Source organism: Parus major, chromosome 4A (genome assembly GCF_001522545.3).
Source record: "Parus major isolate Abel chromosome 4A, Parus_major1.1, whole genome shotgun sequence".
Lineage (NCBI taxonomy): Eukaryota > Metazoa > Chordata > Aves > Passeriformes > Paridae > Parus > Parus major.
The window spans coordinates 4,306,733-4,326,140 of record NC_031772.1 but is presented as its reverse complement, the minus strand read 5'-3'; the positions used below and the strand labels follow the sequence as shown (position 1 = coordinate 4,326,140).

General features: G+C 39.9%; 1 protein-coding gene across 2 annotated transcripts in view; it reads left to right on the top strand.

Annotated features, from left to right (window-relative positions):
• LOC107203976 (connector enhancer of kinase suppressor of ras 2-like) overlaps positions 1-16,247 on the top strand; it is a 168,755-nt gene extending 152,508 nt beyond the window's left edge. The window contains exons 21-25 of one of the 2 annotated variants that reach the window (XM_033514099.1): positions 9,207-9,277; positions 10,004-10,107; positions 11,410-11,917; positions 12,232-12,431; positions 13,064-16,247. In XM_033514099.1, the coding sequence (XP_033369990.1) occupies positions 9,207-9,277; positions 10,004-10,107; positions 11,410-11,917; positions 12,232-12,431; positions 13,064-13,279 (1,099 nt within the window). In that variant the 3' untranslated portion in view covers positions 13,280-16,247. The remainder of the gene's footprint in view (positions 1-9,206; positions 9,278-10,003; positions 10,108-11,409; positions 11,918-12,231; positions 12,432-13,063) is intronic. The other variant, XM_033514100.1, reaches the window with a different exon arrangement.
• The last annotated feature ends 3,161 nt before the right edge of the window (positions 16,248-19,408 follow it).

Below are 19,408 nucleotides of genomic sequence, written 5' to 3'. Positions count from 1 at the left end.
CTGGTCCTGCTGTGGGTGATGTGGGAACAGACACCTCCTGGGAGCTCTTGTAACCCAAATTACTCTGTGCTTCTCCTTTGTGATTCAGTGGTGAAGGCAGAGGTTGGGTGAAGGTGGGACGGGGCCTCAGATCCCAAAAGGCAGAGTCAGATGTCCTCCCTCCTCCTGTTACATCAGAAATTTGTTTATTCCCAGCTGAGGTGGAAAGCACAAGGACACCTGGGACAAGGTCACCATACTGGGAAGTCTTAAATTTTTCCTGGCACAGCTAGCTGAAACTTTGAGATGTTCTTACAGTTGTCCTTAATGTTTGCCAGCTTGGAAAGACAGATACAGATGGGTTTTTTCCTTTGGAATATTAAGGCCACAAATCATTGTTGAATTGAACATTTATATTCTGTGGCTTACATGGCTCTTCAGGTATGTTGGGGTGAGAGGCTGGCTGCAGTGAAACTGTTGAAGCCTGTTCATCCTGCACTGATGAGGGTGATGAGCATCAGGAGTGAGATAGTTGCAGTGTATAAGTTTGCTGAAAGATATTTTTTCAAGGTTGTTAATGTTCCACTGCTCAGTTCCATAGTGTGGTTCAAGTTTGTTTGGACAAAACCAAATTGAGGATGTTTTGCTGGCTTAACTCTGCCTGGTCTCCCTTGATTTCAGCTGCTGGGGTAGCTCTTGTTTGTCAAAGTGCCATTGATCATATCTATAAATTAAACATAAAATGTTCTGACTCAAGGAGAACCAGGAAGTCTTGACACACATTTGATGAGCTGCTTTTACAACATCCATTGATTTTTCCATGGGGAGCCCAGGAAGCTGCCTGGATGGCCATAGAGCACAGGAACAGCTGGAAAGGTGCCAGTGTGTCTTCACACCAAACCATCCTTCACATCATTTACTCTGGAATTTACAAGAGACTTTTCCCTGATTTCTTATGAAGAAGGCAAAGGGCAAACTTCTGCTTGAAGTATTTTGTGCAGTAGTTTCCCTTCAGTAACTCTGTCCCTGCAGAGCAATTGGAATTCACTCCCCACCCAAATGATGGATAACTGTTCCCTCTGGAAAATCCCTGGGCATCCCTGCAGCTTTTACAGGCTTCCTGGAATTCCTTCTCCCAGAGATCCTGTGTAATTTGAAATGAGGAAGCGAGATTCATAGATGAAAAAATGTGTTTAAAATACTGATTTCACAAATCTCTCTCTTCCCAGCAAATTGCTAACCCCATGATGTGAGGAAATAGGGAAAATGCTTTGCACGGCATCTCCCACTCCTGCTTTCAGCACAGAATTTAACTGGATTTTCATGCTGAAAAGTGAAGGAGTCCTGGCATGTAAAGCAACATTCTTCATTCACTATGAGAGGAATTTTCTTTCTCTAACCACTGTTGCCACCAGCTTCTGTTTTAACAGCTCATTTTAGAGTTTCTCACCTCAGATTCACTGTTTATTATTTTTTTTCCCACTCTGGAGTCTTTTAATGTGCCTTTAACCCCACATTGGTGTAGGAAGAGCTGGACCCCAGTGGGTAGGGATGGATTCTTCTGTAGCAGACCGAGGCACTCAGCTGTGGCTGACTTTTGCCTGCTGTGTTACTCGGGTTTGCAAAATTCATGCTCGTGCTGTTTTGTCAGCCCTTACACGAGCGGAGCCGTGTTCTTAGAAATGAATTAATAATGAACTTGATGAGCTCATCTCTAGCTTGGTACTCCAAGCTTGTTAAATGCCTTATTTCCCAGAAGTGCTTCATCTCCTACCACACCACACATAACTTGTTTATGGCTTTAATTAGCATTGAATTTAATATTCGATTGTTTTACAATATCTATTTTATTTAAAACTTACATGCCATTCAAGTCTGCAGTGCAGTGCATTTGCAATCTCATCATGGACTCCCAATATTAAATTTTGTAAAATTTCTATTTTAGGCTGAATAATTTGATCACTTTTGATTTGAATAACTGGGTTAACTTTGCAATTTTAATAACTCCCATAAATCTTCGGCATTCATTCAAGAAACATAACAAATAGCTGCTACTGAAACAGAATGATGATTGATTCTTATAGGGGTTTCTCCTATATCTTCCAAGACCTGAAAATTATAGCACAATATTTCTCTTAAAAAAGAAAATTGTTTGAAAATGTTTGAAAATTGAAGTATTCTGAATTAAATTTCTACTGATTATAAGTAAATTTTATGGTGTCTCCTATCTACTTCTCCATATGGGGTATAACCAAGTGAGTTACTCAAGACTTTCCCTAAATCTGTTTATTACTAAAGTTAATTCTGTTTTCTCCCTCAAATTTTAGGCTTGTTGGTCTCTTTGACAGATCTTGGCCAAATCAGATGGTGAGCCAGGATTAACACATCTTTTACAGTTTCAATGCACTTTGTCTCCACTTTAGAGTAATTAACACCCAAGTAAAGGTCTTGGCAACTTAAAGTTTGAGCCCTGAGCCCCTATTAGACATTTTCTCCCTTAAACTGGACAAGTGAGCAGGAGATTGTCCAAGCTGGCCTAATTTAACAGCTCTTTCTCAAATAGAGCTGAGTAAGTTGTTACAGAGCTCTTACTCCCAGCCCCTTACCTGATGAAAAGGCAGGAGATAATTCTGCAGAACATGAAAGGTACTTTTCAAACAGAAATCCCTGGAATGGAGCTTCCCAATGGTGTTGTAAATAATCATAAAGAGCAGGTTTTCTTTTTTTCCTTTTATGTTCCCATAAACTTGTTTCAAATCCGTGCCCGAGGCCACACCAGCCCTCTAATTTATTGTTCTCACATAAAAAGCTCCTAAGTGCAGCACAAGTAAAACAATTTTCTGATCAGAATTGGCTGCAGGCTCCCAGGGCTGGGTGAAACCATGATGTTCATGGGAGTGCACAGGGGGATAGCTGAGCTGCTGTGCTCTGTTGGGGCAAAATACTGCACCAGGAATTCCTAGGACTGAGCTGGAATATTCCAAATCTCCTTTTCTGGGCAAGCATCTGGCTCCTTTCTGCAATTTCTGTGTGATTTACCCTAGACTTGTGCAGTTCCACTTCCCCCAGTTGAAATTACGAAATTAACCTAACCAAATTCTGCTGTGAATAGCACCAGTGTGAATTGATAGAGTTCTTCTGGGAGCCAGATTTGGTGATTTCATTCATTTCATAGAGCAGATTTAGAGGTTCCAGCTCTGCACCTCTCAGAGGTAAAGGCAGTGTCACAATCTGTGTTGTGATGTTGTGCTGGAGATACAGAGTTAACTCTGCCAAATCTGAAGATTTAGTAATAGAAATAAGAAGTAATAGAAAATAAGTAGTAGAAATAAGAAATGTCATTATAACGAATTAGCCAGATATTTAACACCATTATTTGGCTTATTTGAGCTGATTTTTAAAAAACTGTGGAAGCACAATTACACAATTTTACAAGTAAATCATCCCATTTCTTTAAAAAATTCACCTGTAAACCCCAAAACCCCACCCATTCTTTATGCCACTCTAAAATCAGTTCTCTTGCTTGTAAAGAAAGTTTTCTTTCTTCAGAGCTTTCCTTTGGGCCAATCATTTGGTGAAAGCTGGGGTAGAAGTTTGAATAAGTGAATAAAGTTCCAGTTGAGTGAGTTTATGTGATTGTTTTGGTGATTTCTTTAGGGTTTATTATTAGTTCTGGATCAGTTATTTTGTGCTTTTATTGTCTGTGATACATAACTATATTTGTACAGTAAAATGCTGGTACCAGAAGGGTAATTTATTTGTTACAAAATAGTGAATTTCTTTAGTGTATTACCCACTGGGGAAAACATAATACAAACAAAAAAAACACCCACACCAAACCAGACTTCTGAGTACAGAGCATAATTTGTTTGACAGAATCAAGTTTAAAAAAATATAAAATAAATAAAAAAATCCCATTAAGTGCATGAAGTAGATGCCCATGCAAAGAGGGCACGGATTGGTTCACTTGTCAATTCTTAAGCTGTCTCTGGCTTTTTTCCTATTTTTCCAGCCTGACAAATCTAAGAAGACAATGCATGAAACAAGATCAACAGTCATGTCAAATTATCAAATCAGAAAGTACTCAGAGTTTATCCCATGAATGATTTTGCTTAACAAATCCCAGCAACTGTGACAAATCAAAGAGCAGAGACAGAGGCTGCTGGGGGCTGATACAGGGGAGAAATGAGCTCACAGGGAAGGATCTGCTCTGGGTTAAACTTCACCAGGAGATGGTTTGGGGCTTCTTTTGTGTGGAGGAAAATCAAGGCATCATCATTTCAGCCACCCCTATTTCAGCATCCTTTATTCTCCTAAATGAATGTATTACCTGCGTAATCATAGAAAATAGTGAAAATAATGTACCTTAGGAACCCAAATGGGAAATGCATTGAGTTTTCAGGTGTTCAGTAAGAAAGATTAGTCAGAGAAGTTAATATAACAAGTACAAAATCAATTTTTAAATCTAATTGTGTATTGCAAAGAATTTTACTGTAAATTCTGGGATTTGATTATCAGTGATGTAGAAAAAAATATAGTGCAAAGCTTTTGATCAGAAATTAAATGTAAACTGCACTGAATAAATTCTATATATGAAGTAAATGGTTCAAGGGAATCTCTAATAGACTTAAAGATAACTTGATTCAAGTGAAATTTAACTTCCACTTTAGTTCTAGTTTTTCCTTTTAACCAAATAATCTCAAATGTAGATGCAATCTCAAAAATGAAGAAAAAATATTTCTGCACTGAAACATTCCTAACACAAAGCTGAGGTGGAGTACAAGGGCAAGAATCAATGATAAAAAGATGCAAGGAAGATAGGAAATATATTTATTAACATTCTGTTAATGTGTCAGGATTTCATAACTTCCTTTTTAAAGGAACATTTAACAGAGAGAAATAGTGAAAGTATTTTCTTTCTTTGAATTTACACCTTTTCTTGAATTTACACCTTTTCCAGACATAATTTTTTTTACATATTCTTTTGAATTAAATAGCTTCTTCTAAAACCAGCCATCTGCTATGTGCAATAAGTGAGGATATTAGCAAATGAAATTTTTCTGTGTCACAGAAACTCACTTCTTCTTCACCTCTTCTCCATGGCTTTATGGAACTGTTCTAACTATAACCTAAAAACTGTAACTTTCCAGACCTTTTTTATAGGAAGGAAAAAAAGGTTATCCTCTTGCCCTTGGTTTTCATTCTCCTACACTAAACAAAGTAGTTCTCTCCAATTTATGACAGCTGAGATTGTCCAAGCTGTTTTATTTATTTGTGCTTTTTCACTCTGGACTTGTAGAAAGGAACAGTCAAGGGGGTGAGAGTGATGCCACTGTGGAAACTTTAATTGCCTTCACTCCCAGAACCTCACACTGACCTGGCTGGCTCAGGTCTTGCTCAGCAGGAGCAAACTACAAAAGCCAGGAAACAGAAATTTATTAATTTGTACATTGAAGAGTGGCACATTCTTGTTTTTAATACAGTGTTAGGAGAGCAAAGCAGTGTGCAATTTTTCCAGTTCTTTGGGCCCTTGTAAGATTTCCTGGTGTTTCTGTCAGTAGGGCAAGGTGCTCCTGATTCCTGACAATTTGGGGCATTTTAGGCATGGTTCACTCTTCAGTATCAGGCTTTGACTCTTGAACAGCTCCTCAGCTCCTCACTGCCCTTGTGCCTTCACTCATCACAGCCCAAGCCTGGAGCAGATTCAGACTCTCAGAAGAGTCCCCTGGGCTCTAATCCCTGGGTAATAACCAGAATTATCTCAGTAAATTTAACTTAAACACTACCAGGCAGCTCTATTTTATCCCAAAGCAATGACAACAGTGCCTGTTTGTAACCCACAGAACTAATTACAACCAAGTCTGATTTATTTAGAATTTAATTGAGACAAAGTACAAAATTTGTGCATTTTGATGACTTCACTTGAGGCTCACCTTTCCCTGCCTTTGGTTCACTGGAAGCCAGGCAATAAAAACCAACCCACTTCTTGGTGCCCTGTAGTTACAAAGTGCCTTGGAAAGACAGTGATTATATCTTGTGGGGATTTGTACAGTCCTGGAGGTAAAATGTTGTGGCAGAGGATCCGTGGGATGTTTAGTGCTGTTCTGTGTCATCACAATTTCCATCCAGAGTGCAAACCTCTGTACTCTGTTGGGTGGCCTAGCCTCAGTGGATCCTGCTGGTTCAGTTGTTTAATTATCTACAGGAAAGAGTTGTTGAAATTTTCCAGGTCAAAAGGCAGCATTGGAGGGGAGGGAGTCCAGTTTCTGCCCTGGTCGAGGTACGGGGATGTGCACGTGAGATCCCAAAGGTGCCCCTGCCAGGACAGCCCAGGCCTCCTTGTGAGCACAGGGATGTCCCAGAGCTGCTGGGGCACAGCTCTAGAATCCAAATCAGCAATGCAGCCCCTGGCCTTGTGCTGAGGGGCAGCACACAGAGCCCTGCAGTGCCCAGCCCCGTGGGATGTGCATCCTCCATCCCTCGGGAGCCCAGCTCTGACAGGAGCTCCCAGTGCCCAACTGGAACCCAACATTTCCCCACAGGGCACCCAGGGCAGAGCTCAAACCAACTGCCTGCCTTTCCAACCCCTCCACAAAGGGCTTTTTATAACCTTGACTGCAGTTCTCTGAAAAATGAAAGGGGTTTGCTCATCAAGGAAATTCATCTAGTTTATGCAGGGTTCCTTTTGGACTGAGTTTGCATTTCCTTGGGGGAAAAAAAATTAACTGTAAGAAAATGAGCTGTAATCTCACCACTTGTGTATCTCCTGATTAACCTCAAAAACATCCACTCGTGCTTTTCTTAAAAACACAAAACCTAAAATGGAGATTCTAGTCCTTTTATCAGAAGAGATTTTATCATGATAAGCCACTGAATATCATCAGATAACCTTTTATTTTGGCTTGACAAAGAGCTGACTCTGAATTGTGGCAAATGAGGTAAGAAAGTCCTTGTAACTATAGCTGGGGATGATCTTGGCCTTTGGAAGAGAAAAGCCTGAGCAGCCTTAGAGAAGGAAGATTAGCTTCAGCTAATTCCAGATTTGGCCATTGAGGCCATATGCATAAAGCTGATGCTCTGGATATCCTCAGAACCTCCCTGGTCTGGAAGGTTAATCCCAACACTTCAACTGGTGTCTATATTTGCTTCCAAGATCTGACACCTTCAAATTAACAATGAGCAACTAAAGAAATTTTGCAAGAAACTTAAGACAATATAAATTTCCATGCACTGACCACACAAATGGCTGAATCTGTTTTAACTTGGAAAATGGTAATTAGTCCTAATTTATTGTTGCTGCTTAAGCAGAACCTCAGCGGAAGGCACTGAGCCATCCTGCTTAATTGCCAAAGGCATATGGCAAAGTATGACTAAAACTATTTTGCTCCAGTGCTAATGAGTTTAGAAATTTGGGAACAACTGATGAAAAACTGGTGAATACAGATGCTTAGTAACGAGCAGGGAATGATGTCATTGCCATTCCTGCAAGAAAGGATCTGCCTTGCAAGGGAAGCAAATGCCAGGCCATCAAGGCACCGTGTGCTGAGGGAAATGAAGCTGGAGAGAGCTGTGCAAAAGCTCTTCTGTAAATCTGTTAATCCATTTTAAATGTACTTCCCTGATGATAAAGATGAGTTATTGACGTGCTGGCGTGAACAACAGTCGGTATTTGGGAAAACTAATCATCATTTCCATTTTCTTCTCCAGTTTGCTCACTTCTGCCTTAATACTGAGAGACAAAGCAATATGATTGTACAGTCCTTTATTTTCATAGTTTTGCAAGTCAATTAAACCCTCTGACAATTCCCTGCAAGAAGCAAACACTGCTGTCCCCTTTGGCTACTTAGGAAAGTCATAAGACGGTGGAAGGCTCCGCTGCAGGCCGTGCAGTGAGTCAGTGCCAATATCACAGATTAAGATCATTGCTCGGAGCCTCCGCGGAGCCGCCGAGACCAGGAGATCAATACGTGCTGAACTCGGCGCTATTTTTAGCGGAGAGTTCACTCTTCCTTCATTTTCTGCCTCTTTGCTGTGCCTCCCATCTCCCACACACCACTCTCCTGGACAATAACAGTCACATACGTCCTTAAAAGCTTTTTTTTCTCCTCCACTACAAGTGGGAAAGAATGACACTGAACAGTTTTCTTGTTTTAATCTGCAAAACAACTCGTCCTTTTTGATATTCCATGTACTGTTCACTAATGTCTGACTTGAGGCCTGTGAAAGATGTTTTTTTTCATTATAATAATCATTAACGAAGAAGATAATTATTAAAAAAAATGATGTTGTAAATGTTCAGAAAGGAAAAAAAGAGCTGCTTCTAGATAAACTCTCACATCAACATTCTGGGAAATTAATGATGTAATTAAGAATTTAGTCACCGAGGAAGGGAATGGTTAAAAACATCCCAGGCATTATAAATGTCACTATTAGGGGTTTTTTTTCTACAGTTATATCTCCTTGTTGATGAAAACAAGATATAATTCTTGATTTTCTATTTGCTGAACAGTAAGAAGGGACTTTTCCCTCTGTGTGTTAATTTCCTTTTCTCCCAATTTTTCAATTATATATTGTAGAAACATCCAGTAATTTTACAAAAAGAAAACTCAAAAGGTATTTTCCCCAAAATAAACTCTAATATTTTCCTAATGAAGTAAAGAATGTTATTTTCTATCAAACTATATAATTGGGGACAAATAAAGAGCCCAGCACATCCAATGCCAAATGCAAATATTGAAGTACTTGCAATTTACCGAGTCTTGTTCTAGAAATCCAAAAGTCTATCCTAAACAAATTAAGGAAAAATAATGTTGATCTCACCGCTCAACAACACTAAATGTTTATATCATCAGCATTGTGAATCCAGACTAGCAAATAACCAAATTGCCCATAAGCTGCTTTACCTTTCTGAGGACACAAGTTTAATACAACTTATTTTCCAACACAGGTTTTCAGACAATAATTAACACAATTCTATTTTATTTTCTAGTATTTTGGCAATTCAGGCAAGTTCATGAAATAAACATAAGTAGCAATCAGAATAAATGTGATAAATTCTTCACTCCTGTTTATCAACTACCCAACACATCTGAATTGTGGGTTTAACAGCCTTTTTGCATTAGGGGTTGTCTCTGACTTTTCCAGATGTTCAGAATGTGGATGCTTTCAGATTTACATGAGTTTTTCCTTTTAAATACCTCTCTTCCTCATTTTTATCCTTCTATTAGATGGATGAATCGTTTGGGTCTCGCAGCAATTGGTTACACACCTGATGACAAGGATATTCACCCAGATGAAGGTAATGCTTCAGTGATTATAATTAGAAGAGAGCAGACAGCACAAATCTGTTCAGTATTTTAATAAAGCTGGAGAGGTCATAACTGACTTCTTTATCTACATATGGCCATATCTTTTCAAATATCAATTTTGGTACAAATACATTTCCATGAAGGACTACATTTATGGTGCCACCACCAAACAAAATCCTGAGGAGTGATTTTAAGAAATATTTAAAATTAGTGATAAAGAGAATGTGGGGCCCAGGATGAGGTGTGATCTCCCAGATCCCAGCCCTCAGGGATTTTCACCCCCCTGAAATCAGTGCAGGCATCACAGACTTGGCACAATGTGTGCTTCAGCAATATTTGCACCTCCTGAGCTGAAGTGCCAGCCTTGCCCTTTCCCCACCACCACAGTGGAACCTGTTATGCCCAATGAAATTGAGTGTTCAGGCTTGGCTCTACTGCAGCATCTGGAACGAGGTTTCTGTTTGAAAGTCTGTGAGCAGAAGTTGGTTTTTCTGTGCAGTGGGAGTCATGTGCCCAGGCTGCCTTCTGTAACACTCCCCAAAGCATGCAGAGGTTCCTGCCCCCGTGTTTGAGGTGCCAGACTCTTCCACCAGCCCGTTCCCGAGGGGCTGCAGTGACTGGGGAACGTTTACCTTGCCATGGAAGGATGTTGCTAAAATGTGGGATCTGCTTTCTTGTGCAAAAGCACCTGAGTGAAAGCTGGAATGTTTTGTCAGCAGATTACTGGAGCGAAAGCGATCAGGACGACATCGACGGCTCCCTGACCCTGAAGCAGGAGGGCTCCTCCACGCTGTGTGACACCTACCACCGCACACCCTCAGTGAGTCACTGCGCGTGGCCCTAGGTCACCAGAAACAGCTCTGTGCCTTGACTTGCACTTCCCTTGTCCTGGGATGTTTAAACACCACAAAGGTGGAGGAACAAAGCCGGATGTGATTGTAAAAATGAAATTACTGCTGCTCCTCATGAGCCAAGACCTGGATTTTTCCATAGCAAATCAGTTAGAAAGGAAGGAGAGGTAAATGGCTCCTGACACAGATTGGTCACCAGGCTGGAAATATCACCTTCTTTTATAGGATTGGTGAAACTAGACATCGTAACAGGAACAGAATATTCAAATTTTACCTTCACTGCAGAATATGAAAACAATAAGGTGGATGGGATAGTTGAAACCGGTTTTCAATCATGGATAATGGATATTGGATGCTAGAGATTAAGATTAGCTCACATTCACGCAGTTATCATGTTTCAGTTCTTTTTTGAAGAACAAATCTTTCTAGGAAAAGGGGTTTTTTTTACAAACTTGTGTACAATACCATGGTAATGACAATATTGCAAGTAGAACATTTCTATTAGACAAAACACAGGCAATTATGATAATTATTCTATGATTCTAAGCACAGATAGGACTGTTCTCTATTTTTCTTTCAGATTTTTCTTCAGCGTGAATGACACGATCCTCACACAGCCAGAACCAAAGAAAGAGTGACTGAGACAACAGCATCACATGGGTGAAGTTCAGACTGATTTTCACCCATGTGATGCTGTTTTATCAACTGGGATACAGGTTAAGCCCCTCCCTTTCTGTTTTTCCACATTTTTGCCTTTCTCTTTGTTTTGAATTAAATTTATACACAGACCCAGCAGAATTCATTCAAATCGTTTCACAAGTTCAACAGTCCCCCAGCCAAAAATCTTCCTGGGTGCTGGAGTTTTTGTTGTTTGGGTTTGTTTTTATGTTTTTTTTTCTGTTTGGCCCCTAAAAAACAAAGAAGAGAAATCTAATGATGGTTTCTTTTGGAGACTTCCACTGTCCTCAGCTGAAATGAGTGTAAGCTGGACGAGTCTTCAGGAAACCTGCACCAGTGTTACACTTTTCTTTCCATCAGGAGTTGCTTGTGGGCAGAGAATGTGCAAAACAAGAATAGGGAGTGGTTAAAAGAGCACTTGTATAAAAGTTGTCACTGCTAATTCTCTTCTGTTTACAGTGGTTCATGTTATGACAAATCAAACCCATCAGTCCATCTGATTACTAGATATCATATAGAGTTTTATACCACAGTGTAAACTTGGGTCTGTTCAAATCACTGTCTCACGGGCAGATGTTTTTTTATCTTTCCAGGTGAATTCTTCAAGTCCATTCCCTGAAGCCAAACAAGGTCGACACTTTTCCAGCGAATCAACATATTCCCACTCTTCTGCCGAGGACTCCCGGCAGGATGCAGCAGGCAGCACACACTCCTCGGGGTGCAGACCTCCCTACCGAGAACGGCGCTCCTGGCAGGACCTGATAGAGACTCCCTTAACCAGTTCAGGGCTCCATTTCCTCCAGACCGTCCCTCCAGAGGCGGAGTACGTGAGCGGCCGGCCCGGAATGTCCCCGGACAAACGGAGACAAGCCACGCTGCCTGTCCAGAGGCGCCACAATTTTGAGCAGGATGGGCCTTTTCCTCTGGTGGAGTGTCCGAGGGGACACGGCTCCCACGGGCGGCCCCAGAAACAGCGCAGCCAAAGCCTTCCCCGGAACAGAGACGTCCGCGGGAAGGGACGCGTAAAGTCCATCGAAGGGCCCGATGACAGTCTGGAAGAGAAGGTTCCTATTAGAAGGCACAATAGTTTCTGTGCAGAAGGTAAGCTCTGAGACATCTTCTGATCCACTTTACTGCCATCAAAATCCAGAGTGGTGTTGGCACTGTTCTCAGCAAGGATTTGGAAGTTGAACTGTTGGATGTTGGCAAACACAGGAGGTTGTACTTGCAATGCCAGGATGTAGCACTAAAAATGAGCTTTGGGATGATGAAAATGTTCTTGTCTCATCAAAACTAACACTGCAAAACTGAGTAATAGATTAAAAAAAGATAGTATTAAAGTTGCAGTATTGCTGATTTTAGAGACTTCAGCTGAATGATCAGGTTTGTTGTTAGATTTCTTTCTTTCCTTTCAGAAAACATAAAAGAAATTGAAGAAATTACAGATGGTCTGCAAGAGCTCTACAGAACTCTGGAAGAAGCCAGTCTGTCAGCTTTTGGAGAGCAGCGTCCCTCCACCAAGCAGGAGTTCCGCAAGTCCTTCGTGAAGCGGTGTAACGACCCAGTGATCAACGAAAAGCTGCACCACATCCGAGTCCTCAAGAGCACTTTAAAAGTAAGGCTTTATTGCTGATTTTGTGTAAGGAATATAAACTAGAAAAAGTCTAATTGTGTATCACAGAATGCTGATAGGTTGAAAGGGACATTAAAGCCCATCCAGTTCCTCCCCCTGCCATGGGCAGGGACACCTCCCCTTATCCCAGCTCATCCAAGCCCCGTCCAGCCTGTCCTTGGGCACTACCAGAGATGGGGAGTCCACAGCCTCTCTGGGCATCCTGTGCCAGGGAACAATTCCTTCCCAATGTCCCATCTATCCCTGCCCTTGGCAGTGTGAAGCCATTCCCCCTTATCTCACTGTATGTCCTTAATCTCTTTACATTTCTATTGTTAATGCTTTTCTGTAGCTTTAAAATTAAGTTTCAAAGAAACTAAAAATCATTGAAAGCAAACATGTTTCAGCTTAAGGGAAAAAGAGAGATTATTTGGCACTGTCTGTAGGCAAATTGTAGCACGTGCCACAGACTGAATGTCAAATAGTTTATGCTGTAACACTTCCTGAATTTAGGTAAACATTAAAGTTTCCCTACTAGGTTTTCTGACACTTGGCATTAAAGTTAAAGAAGAAATAAAGTGCTGAAATACAAAATTTCCTTTTAACCTGTCCTCTGTCTTTCTGAAATTTGCCAGGCAAAAGAAGGGGACCTCACAGTTATCAACAACCTTCTGGATGATCCCAACTTAACATCCAAGAAGTTCAAAGATTGGAAATTAAAGAACTACGAGTTTTTCCTGGACATTTGTGAGTACAGTGCTGCTGGGAAGTCTCAAAATGGAGCCTCTGAACTGGCCAGCTCAGCCCCAATGCTGACACACACACACTCCTTCATCGAGACTCACGTGTGACAGGAGCCTCAGCCTGGGTCACTGCTGGGTGCCCTGACTGATGCAGACAAACAAACACTGGTGAATTTATTGCTAAGGTACTCAGCAGTACTGTAAATACTTGGGTAAGAGAATAGTGCCACAGGATGCCTACTACATTGCATGATAAGACAATAATATTCTTTATGAATTATTTTGTTTGCTGTTATCAACCAATGTCCGTATCAAGCTCTGCATTAGAAAGAAGCGGTGCAGAAGTGTAACTGAAAATAAATACCGGTATATTTAAAGTACTGTACTAAAACTCAGCTTATAGTATGAGCTCCTACAATCATTTTATATATTTAGATATATATATAAATACATATCTATGTATATAAAATGTAACATGGTAGTTGACATTTCCTTTTAAAATGCCCTAAAGTTCACATTTTCACACATTTTTTTCTTGAGAAAAAAATATAAAAATGAAGACATGAATACATTGGCCACTCTTAGGCGTGAACATTTATTTTTGCAACATTTCCAGGTAGTGACCATCTTTGCAAATAAAAGGACAGAGTTATCAAAGTGTAAACTCAATCCCTATAGTGTGCCTTAAAATGTACACTGTACATCTGAGAAATAGATCCCAGTCTGGCCCTATGGGCACTCTGTACATGCCATTTAAATACTGTGTTTGTAACGTGCTGTGCCTGCCTTTAAACGAAGGAACACGAGCAAGCAGGTTTGGCACAGAGGTAAGATACAAGTAGAACAATATTGGTTGTTCACTAATGCTGCAAATTAAACTGGTTTTAATAGAATTTGATGTATTTCATGGTGAAAGAAAAACAAAACATCTGCACTGAGTAAGGTACATACTGCAGGTTTTCATCGTTTCTTCACTGTGAATTTAAGTGACACATGACTGTGAGTCACAAAATTCAAAAAAAGCATGAGAATGAAGCTTAAAAAACCTCCTGAGCTAATCAATTACATTCTGTGATAGACTGACATCTATAGCTGAGTTAATTATTCAAAATTATGTAATGTCTGGCAATAATTTTTAACTGCTAGCAGTACATTTGCAAGTGGGTGAAGTTATTCAAAACATCGTTCAAAAACCAATCGGCATTGATTGGTTTGGGAAGACACACGAGTCACGCAGTGTATTTCACTTCCTTGCCTGGGTGAGAACAGTTTGCAAGAATCAGATTTTGGGGAAAATATTTGTATTCTTGAGGGGGGGAAAAGATTGCTCTGAATGCTACTGAACATAGATTTCAAAGCCATTGCTAGTTTGCTTTGACTCTGCTTGCTAGAATAGTTCTAAAAGGCAGAATGAAGGGGATGTGAATACAGCTGATGTCATTTCACCAAAACAAATTCACTGATAATTTTTTCACAAGATAAACCTAATTGTTGCTCATCCATCAAGGACTGTAAAATTCATGGAGTTCAATAGAATAGAGGAAAAAATGTCATTTCAGTGAGGTCCTAGTATCTGGGAAGAGATTTCATTATTCCCAAAGCCAGACCAGGCGAAGGTGTCCTGGGTGTTTAGTTCTGTCTCCACAGAGCAGCTGAGGGGGGCTGAACTTGGCTGGACAGGGAGGAAAAATGTCATGAGAAAGCTCCTGGGTTGAGACAAAGACAGGGAGATCACCTGCTAATGGTTATTGTAGGCAAAACAAACCTGACATGGGGAAAATTCATTTATTAGCAATTTAAAATACAATTGCATAGTGAGAAACAAAGACAAAATTAAAAACACCTTTCTCTTGCCTCCTCCCTTCTTTCCAGTCTTAATTTCATTCCTTCATTTCCAGTGAGCAACAGCATAAATTACAGAATCCATTTAGAAATTAATTCATATTATAAATGCAAGCAGTAATGGATGGTCACAGAAAGAGTTACATAGATTGAAATATCTAAATTCCTAAAGAAATTTAAATATGCTTATTGTTTCAAACCCAAAAAGTAGGTTTGTGCTTTTGTAATGAAAATATTTATATTATTTTCAAATTGCTTTCCAAAAAGATTTCAAATGCCACTGCATCATCACTCAAGACATAACTGACCATATTCACAAGTCACAAGTAAACAGAGAATATTACTTATAGATACAGCTGAAAATGAGAAACATAATTGGGAAGATAGATTTCTCAGAAATAACTCGAGTAGTATGGAAAGCAGTTTATCTCTGTTTTAAGTTTAAATACCATTTCTGTATTATGAAAGGATGAGATAAATAGCAGAGAGTTCATGCTTTCATTCAGCTTATCTTAAAAAATCTTTCAGTGTCATGAGATCATCATTTCTAAAATTCTTGGAATTGTGAGTTTGCATTCTGCTCTTGCAGAGCAGCACTCAGCAAATGTAATTTGCACTGAATAGGCCAAATAAATTGTCCAGGAGATTCATGAGATGAAATGAGATGAGATACACTGGAGAAATTCCCTCTAATGGGTTTAAGATTAACTGGGAGAAAAGTTTGAACCATTTGTCTGGCATTGCTTGTGCCTTAGAGCAAGCAAAATCTAATTGGTAAATTAAGCAATACAGAGACTTTATTCTTTCACAAATGTCATCTGGCATTTGGAAGCCATTTCACAAGCACTTATCCTCCTGGCACATGTACTCAACCCCACCCTGTAGCCCTTTCCTCCCTGCCACCGGTTTCTTCCTTCTGGATGTAGGTGCCAATCTAAATGGACTGCAGAGAGGAATGTGCACAGTCACCACAGCACAATTATTTGGATTTGCACCACCTTTGAACTCACTGGAATGCAAAGTGCAATACAGTTACTGTATTGAAAAATTCATACACCAAATCCTGCTTACGTATTAAAATATGTCCAATTCTGCTGGACCAACAGGTACTTAAACACACTGTACAAAGCAGCTGGAATTGTTGTGGTTGTTTTGATGCCATATTTTTAAATAAGAAAAGAACAAGGCTTGGCTGTTGAGTTCATCAAGGGAAATAAACAGTACCTGTACAATAGATTTATTAATTTACCAGTTTTCCTGCCTGAATTCTCAGGTAAAACTTGGTTTTTAACTTTTACGACAACATGGGAATGTTGTTTGGATGTGCTTTATTTAACTGGATCTTATTAAAGTTAGTGTCTTCATTCAGATCTCCTACAGGTAAAATGTCTCAGCCCATAGACTTTCTCTGACACTCCACAAGCTGAGTCTTTTTGTTACTGGCTATTTTTCATTACAACTGATTTAATGTTCCCCCTGAGCTATTGATTCCCCTCCTTTTTTAATACTGGTCTGTATTCAGTGACATGTCAGATCTTTGAATGTGTCTTAATAGCTCTCTGGGCATCACTTCCTGAAAGAACCGAGGCTTTTTTCTTGGTTTCATTATTTTAAGTGAAAACGAGCTTGCTGTAATTGACACGAACAAAAATCAAAGGAGGAGAAGGGAGTTGTTATCGGGATATATTCAGCTCTTGGCTACTGCCTTTTGAGCTGGGAATGCGGTGCTCCACTGGCTTTATCCAAGGAAAAAGAAATGAGTGTTGCAGAGAATTGTACATGGCCAGTTAAGCTACTCTCACTCCTCTCAGCAGTTGCAGAACGCTCATCCTCCAAGGTCTTGTGAAGGACAGCACAAGTACCTTTGAAGAAGTTATTTTACAGTGGCTCTGGGAAGGGCTCAGCCTCCTCAAAAATTGTACAATTCTGCTGCTGACCTTTAGGAGATTTCACTTCAAATGTTAATAGGACCCCTGGGAGAAAAATGAAGAATTTGGTATAAATTGTTTAACTCAACACAAATCCAAGGAGAACAAAGAATGTTCTTATCTTTGTCTCAAGTAATGCAAATCAGGCCAAGATTATCACGTACCTTACTTGTCATATTCTTTCCTCGTGTACTTTTACCATCTTCCGAAGTGATAATAGCATTCTTTGTGCCAAAAATAGCAGTATTTATAACCAAGCTGGTATAGATGGATGCTGTTGATCCTTGAGGAGGGACAGCTCTGCCAGAAGAGCTGTTTTGTTCACCAACAGTTTGTACAAACCCTTCACGTGCTGGGGAGTGAAGCCCTTAGAAGATGGTTTGTGTAAAATGTAAGGCACGATGCAGCACAACAAAACCAGCCCTCTCTGTCAGCTGCTCCTGAATTAGAGGATAGCACCAGGCAATTTAGTTATAGTTTAAACACTCAGTTTGTCAGTACAAGCAAGTCTTGTGTCTCTACAGAGATTCTGAGTGTCTCAAGATGCAGCCCCAGGGAGATTCCCCAAGGAAGAGAGCACAGGCCTGCCTGCATTGCTGGGCCTCAGCTTGAACCCCATTCAGGGCATACCTGGGTTCCCCACACTCACTGTTAGAGGAATAAGCGTAGCTTGGTCTCAGGAAGGATTTGATTCTCTCCTCAGTTTTCACAGCTGGGAAATGCTGCTTTAGGGCAGCCAGAAGGGCACAGGATTTCCATGGTAGATTTTCCATTAGGCCACAATACATCACCCTCCCTGCTACCAAATAATGTTTATTTACCACTAGGACAAAAAATGGGTAATAACAGGAAGGACTGGAGAAGCAATATTAACTATTCATTTATATTCAGTATTAAAATGCTCTTTTTCTTCCAGAACTTTTCTCTCACTAAAGCTGAGGCTCAGGGTAGGTTCCCCAGGCAGGATGCTGTGGGGAAAGGTCCTCCACCTCCTCTCAGATGAATTCACAGCATGTGGCTGAGGCTCTTGATGGGTGTTAAGGGAGCACAGATCTGAAAATCCCATCTGAAAATCCCATCTGAGCCGTATCAGCTGATGTATGGAAATTTCAGGGGTATTTAAACCAAAACTAATAAGTTGTTATTTCCTTTGTTGATGTTTATAGTTATTTTCTTTGCTGCCATTACACACAAGCGAAGTGTGATGTTTCTGATCAGTTCCACTCTCTAACATGTGGGCAGGGAACTCTCCACTCTGGGTATAACTAATAGATGAAGAAACATTTTTTAAAGCTTATTTTCTATATTTTACAGGTTATACAACTCTTGTACATCCAGAAGGAGGTTTATAAAGAATATTGTTTAAGCTTTTATCAGGTTTGAAGACAGGTGATATACTACTGGGACCTCCTCTTAATAAAAATGTTTAAATAATTCAGACAGAAACTGCCTTCAGGAAAAGAACCATATTCATTCTTAATGCAGGCCAGACAGATGTATTTTTATTTTTATTAGGAACATACATGTGGTAGAAGTGACAGCTAGGGACTTTAAGCATTAATGCCACTGTATGAGCAGTATTTGAAAGAAAGCAATGTTGTAAAAATGATCAAATACGTTGGCAACCTGCTGTTTGACCTGCTAAGCCCTGTAGCTTCTGTCCTCACATTTCTAGAATATTGCTCATCCTCAGGCATTGGTGAGGGTATCAATACAGATCTTTTTACTAGCAGTAAATGTGTCTGTCTGAATGCTGCAGATTAAATAAGGATGTCACATTATACATATTAACTATTGCATTTTTTCACTAGCAACCACAAAACAAATACGTCTTAACAAACTGTGTTCGCTGGCCAAAATACCAGTAAGACCCTGTTACCAGTTAAGACTTCTGTTTTACTGAGAAACAAGGATTTCAGCTTAAAAATCTGACGAGAAAACAAGTTAGGATTTAAGAGAAATGCACTAGTATTAATAAACGTTTTACATTTGACACATACTGTATTACAAAGACAATATCCTTGTAAGACCATTAATTGCTGGGCCATAGGTGACTTCCATCTAGGTTACTAAATAGCTAATAAACCTTGTACAGAGCCTTTTTTAGATAACGCTTACATGTATGGAAATGTATGACACCCTTGTACTATGGCTTGCACTTTACTTGCATTAAACTGTGAAGTAGGCTGTAGTAATGTCTTTGTATATTCAGGGGTTGAAATACCAAAGCACTGGAGTATCGTACTGCTGGTGTTCAACCTGTCCAACGTGCTGACAACGTGTATTTTGCGAACCCCACCAACTTCAAATCTTTGGCAAATAATGCTATGGGGTCTCCATGGTCTTTGTTTCTTTGTAAATATAAACATTCTTACCGTTTCTGTAGCAATAGGAGGTTATAAACCAAACTTTCACTAGGACTGTTTTCAATAACAAAAAAATAAATTAAAAAAAATTTAAAAAAAAA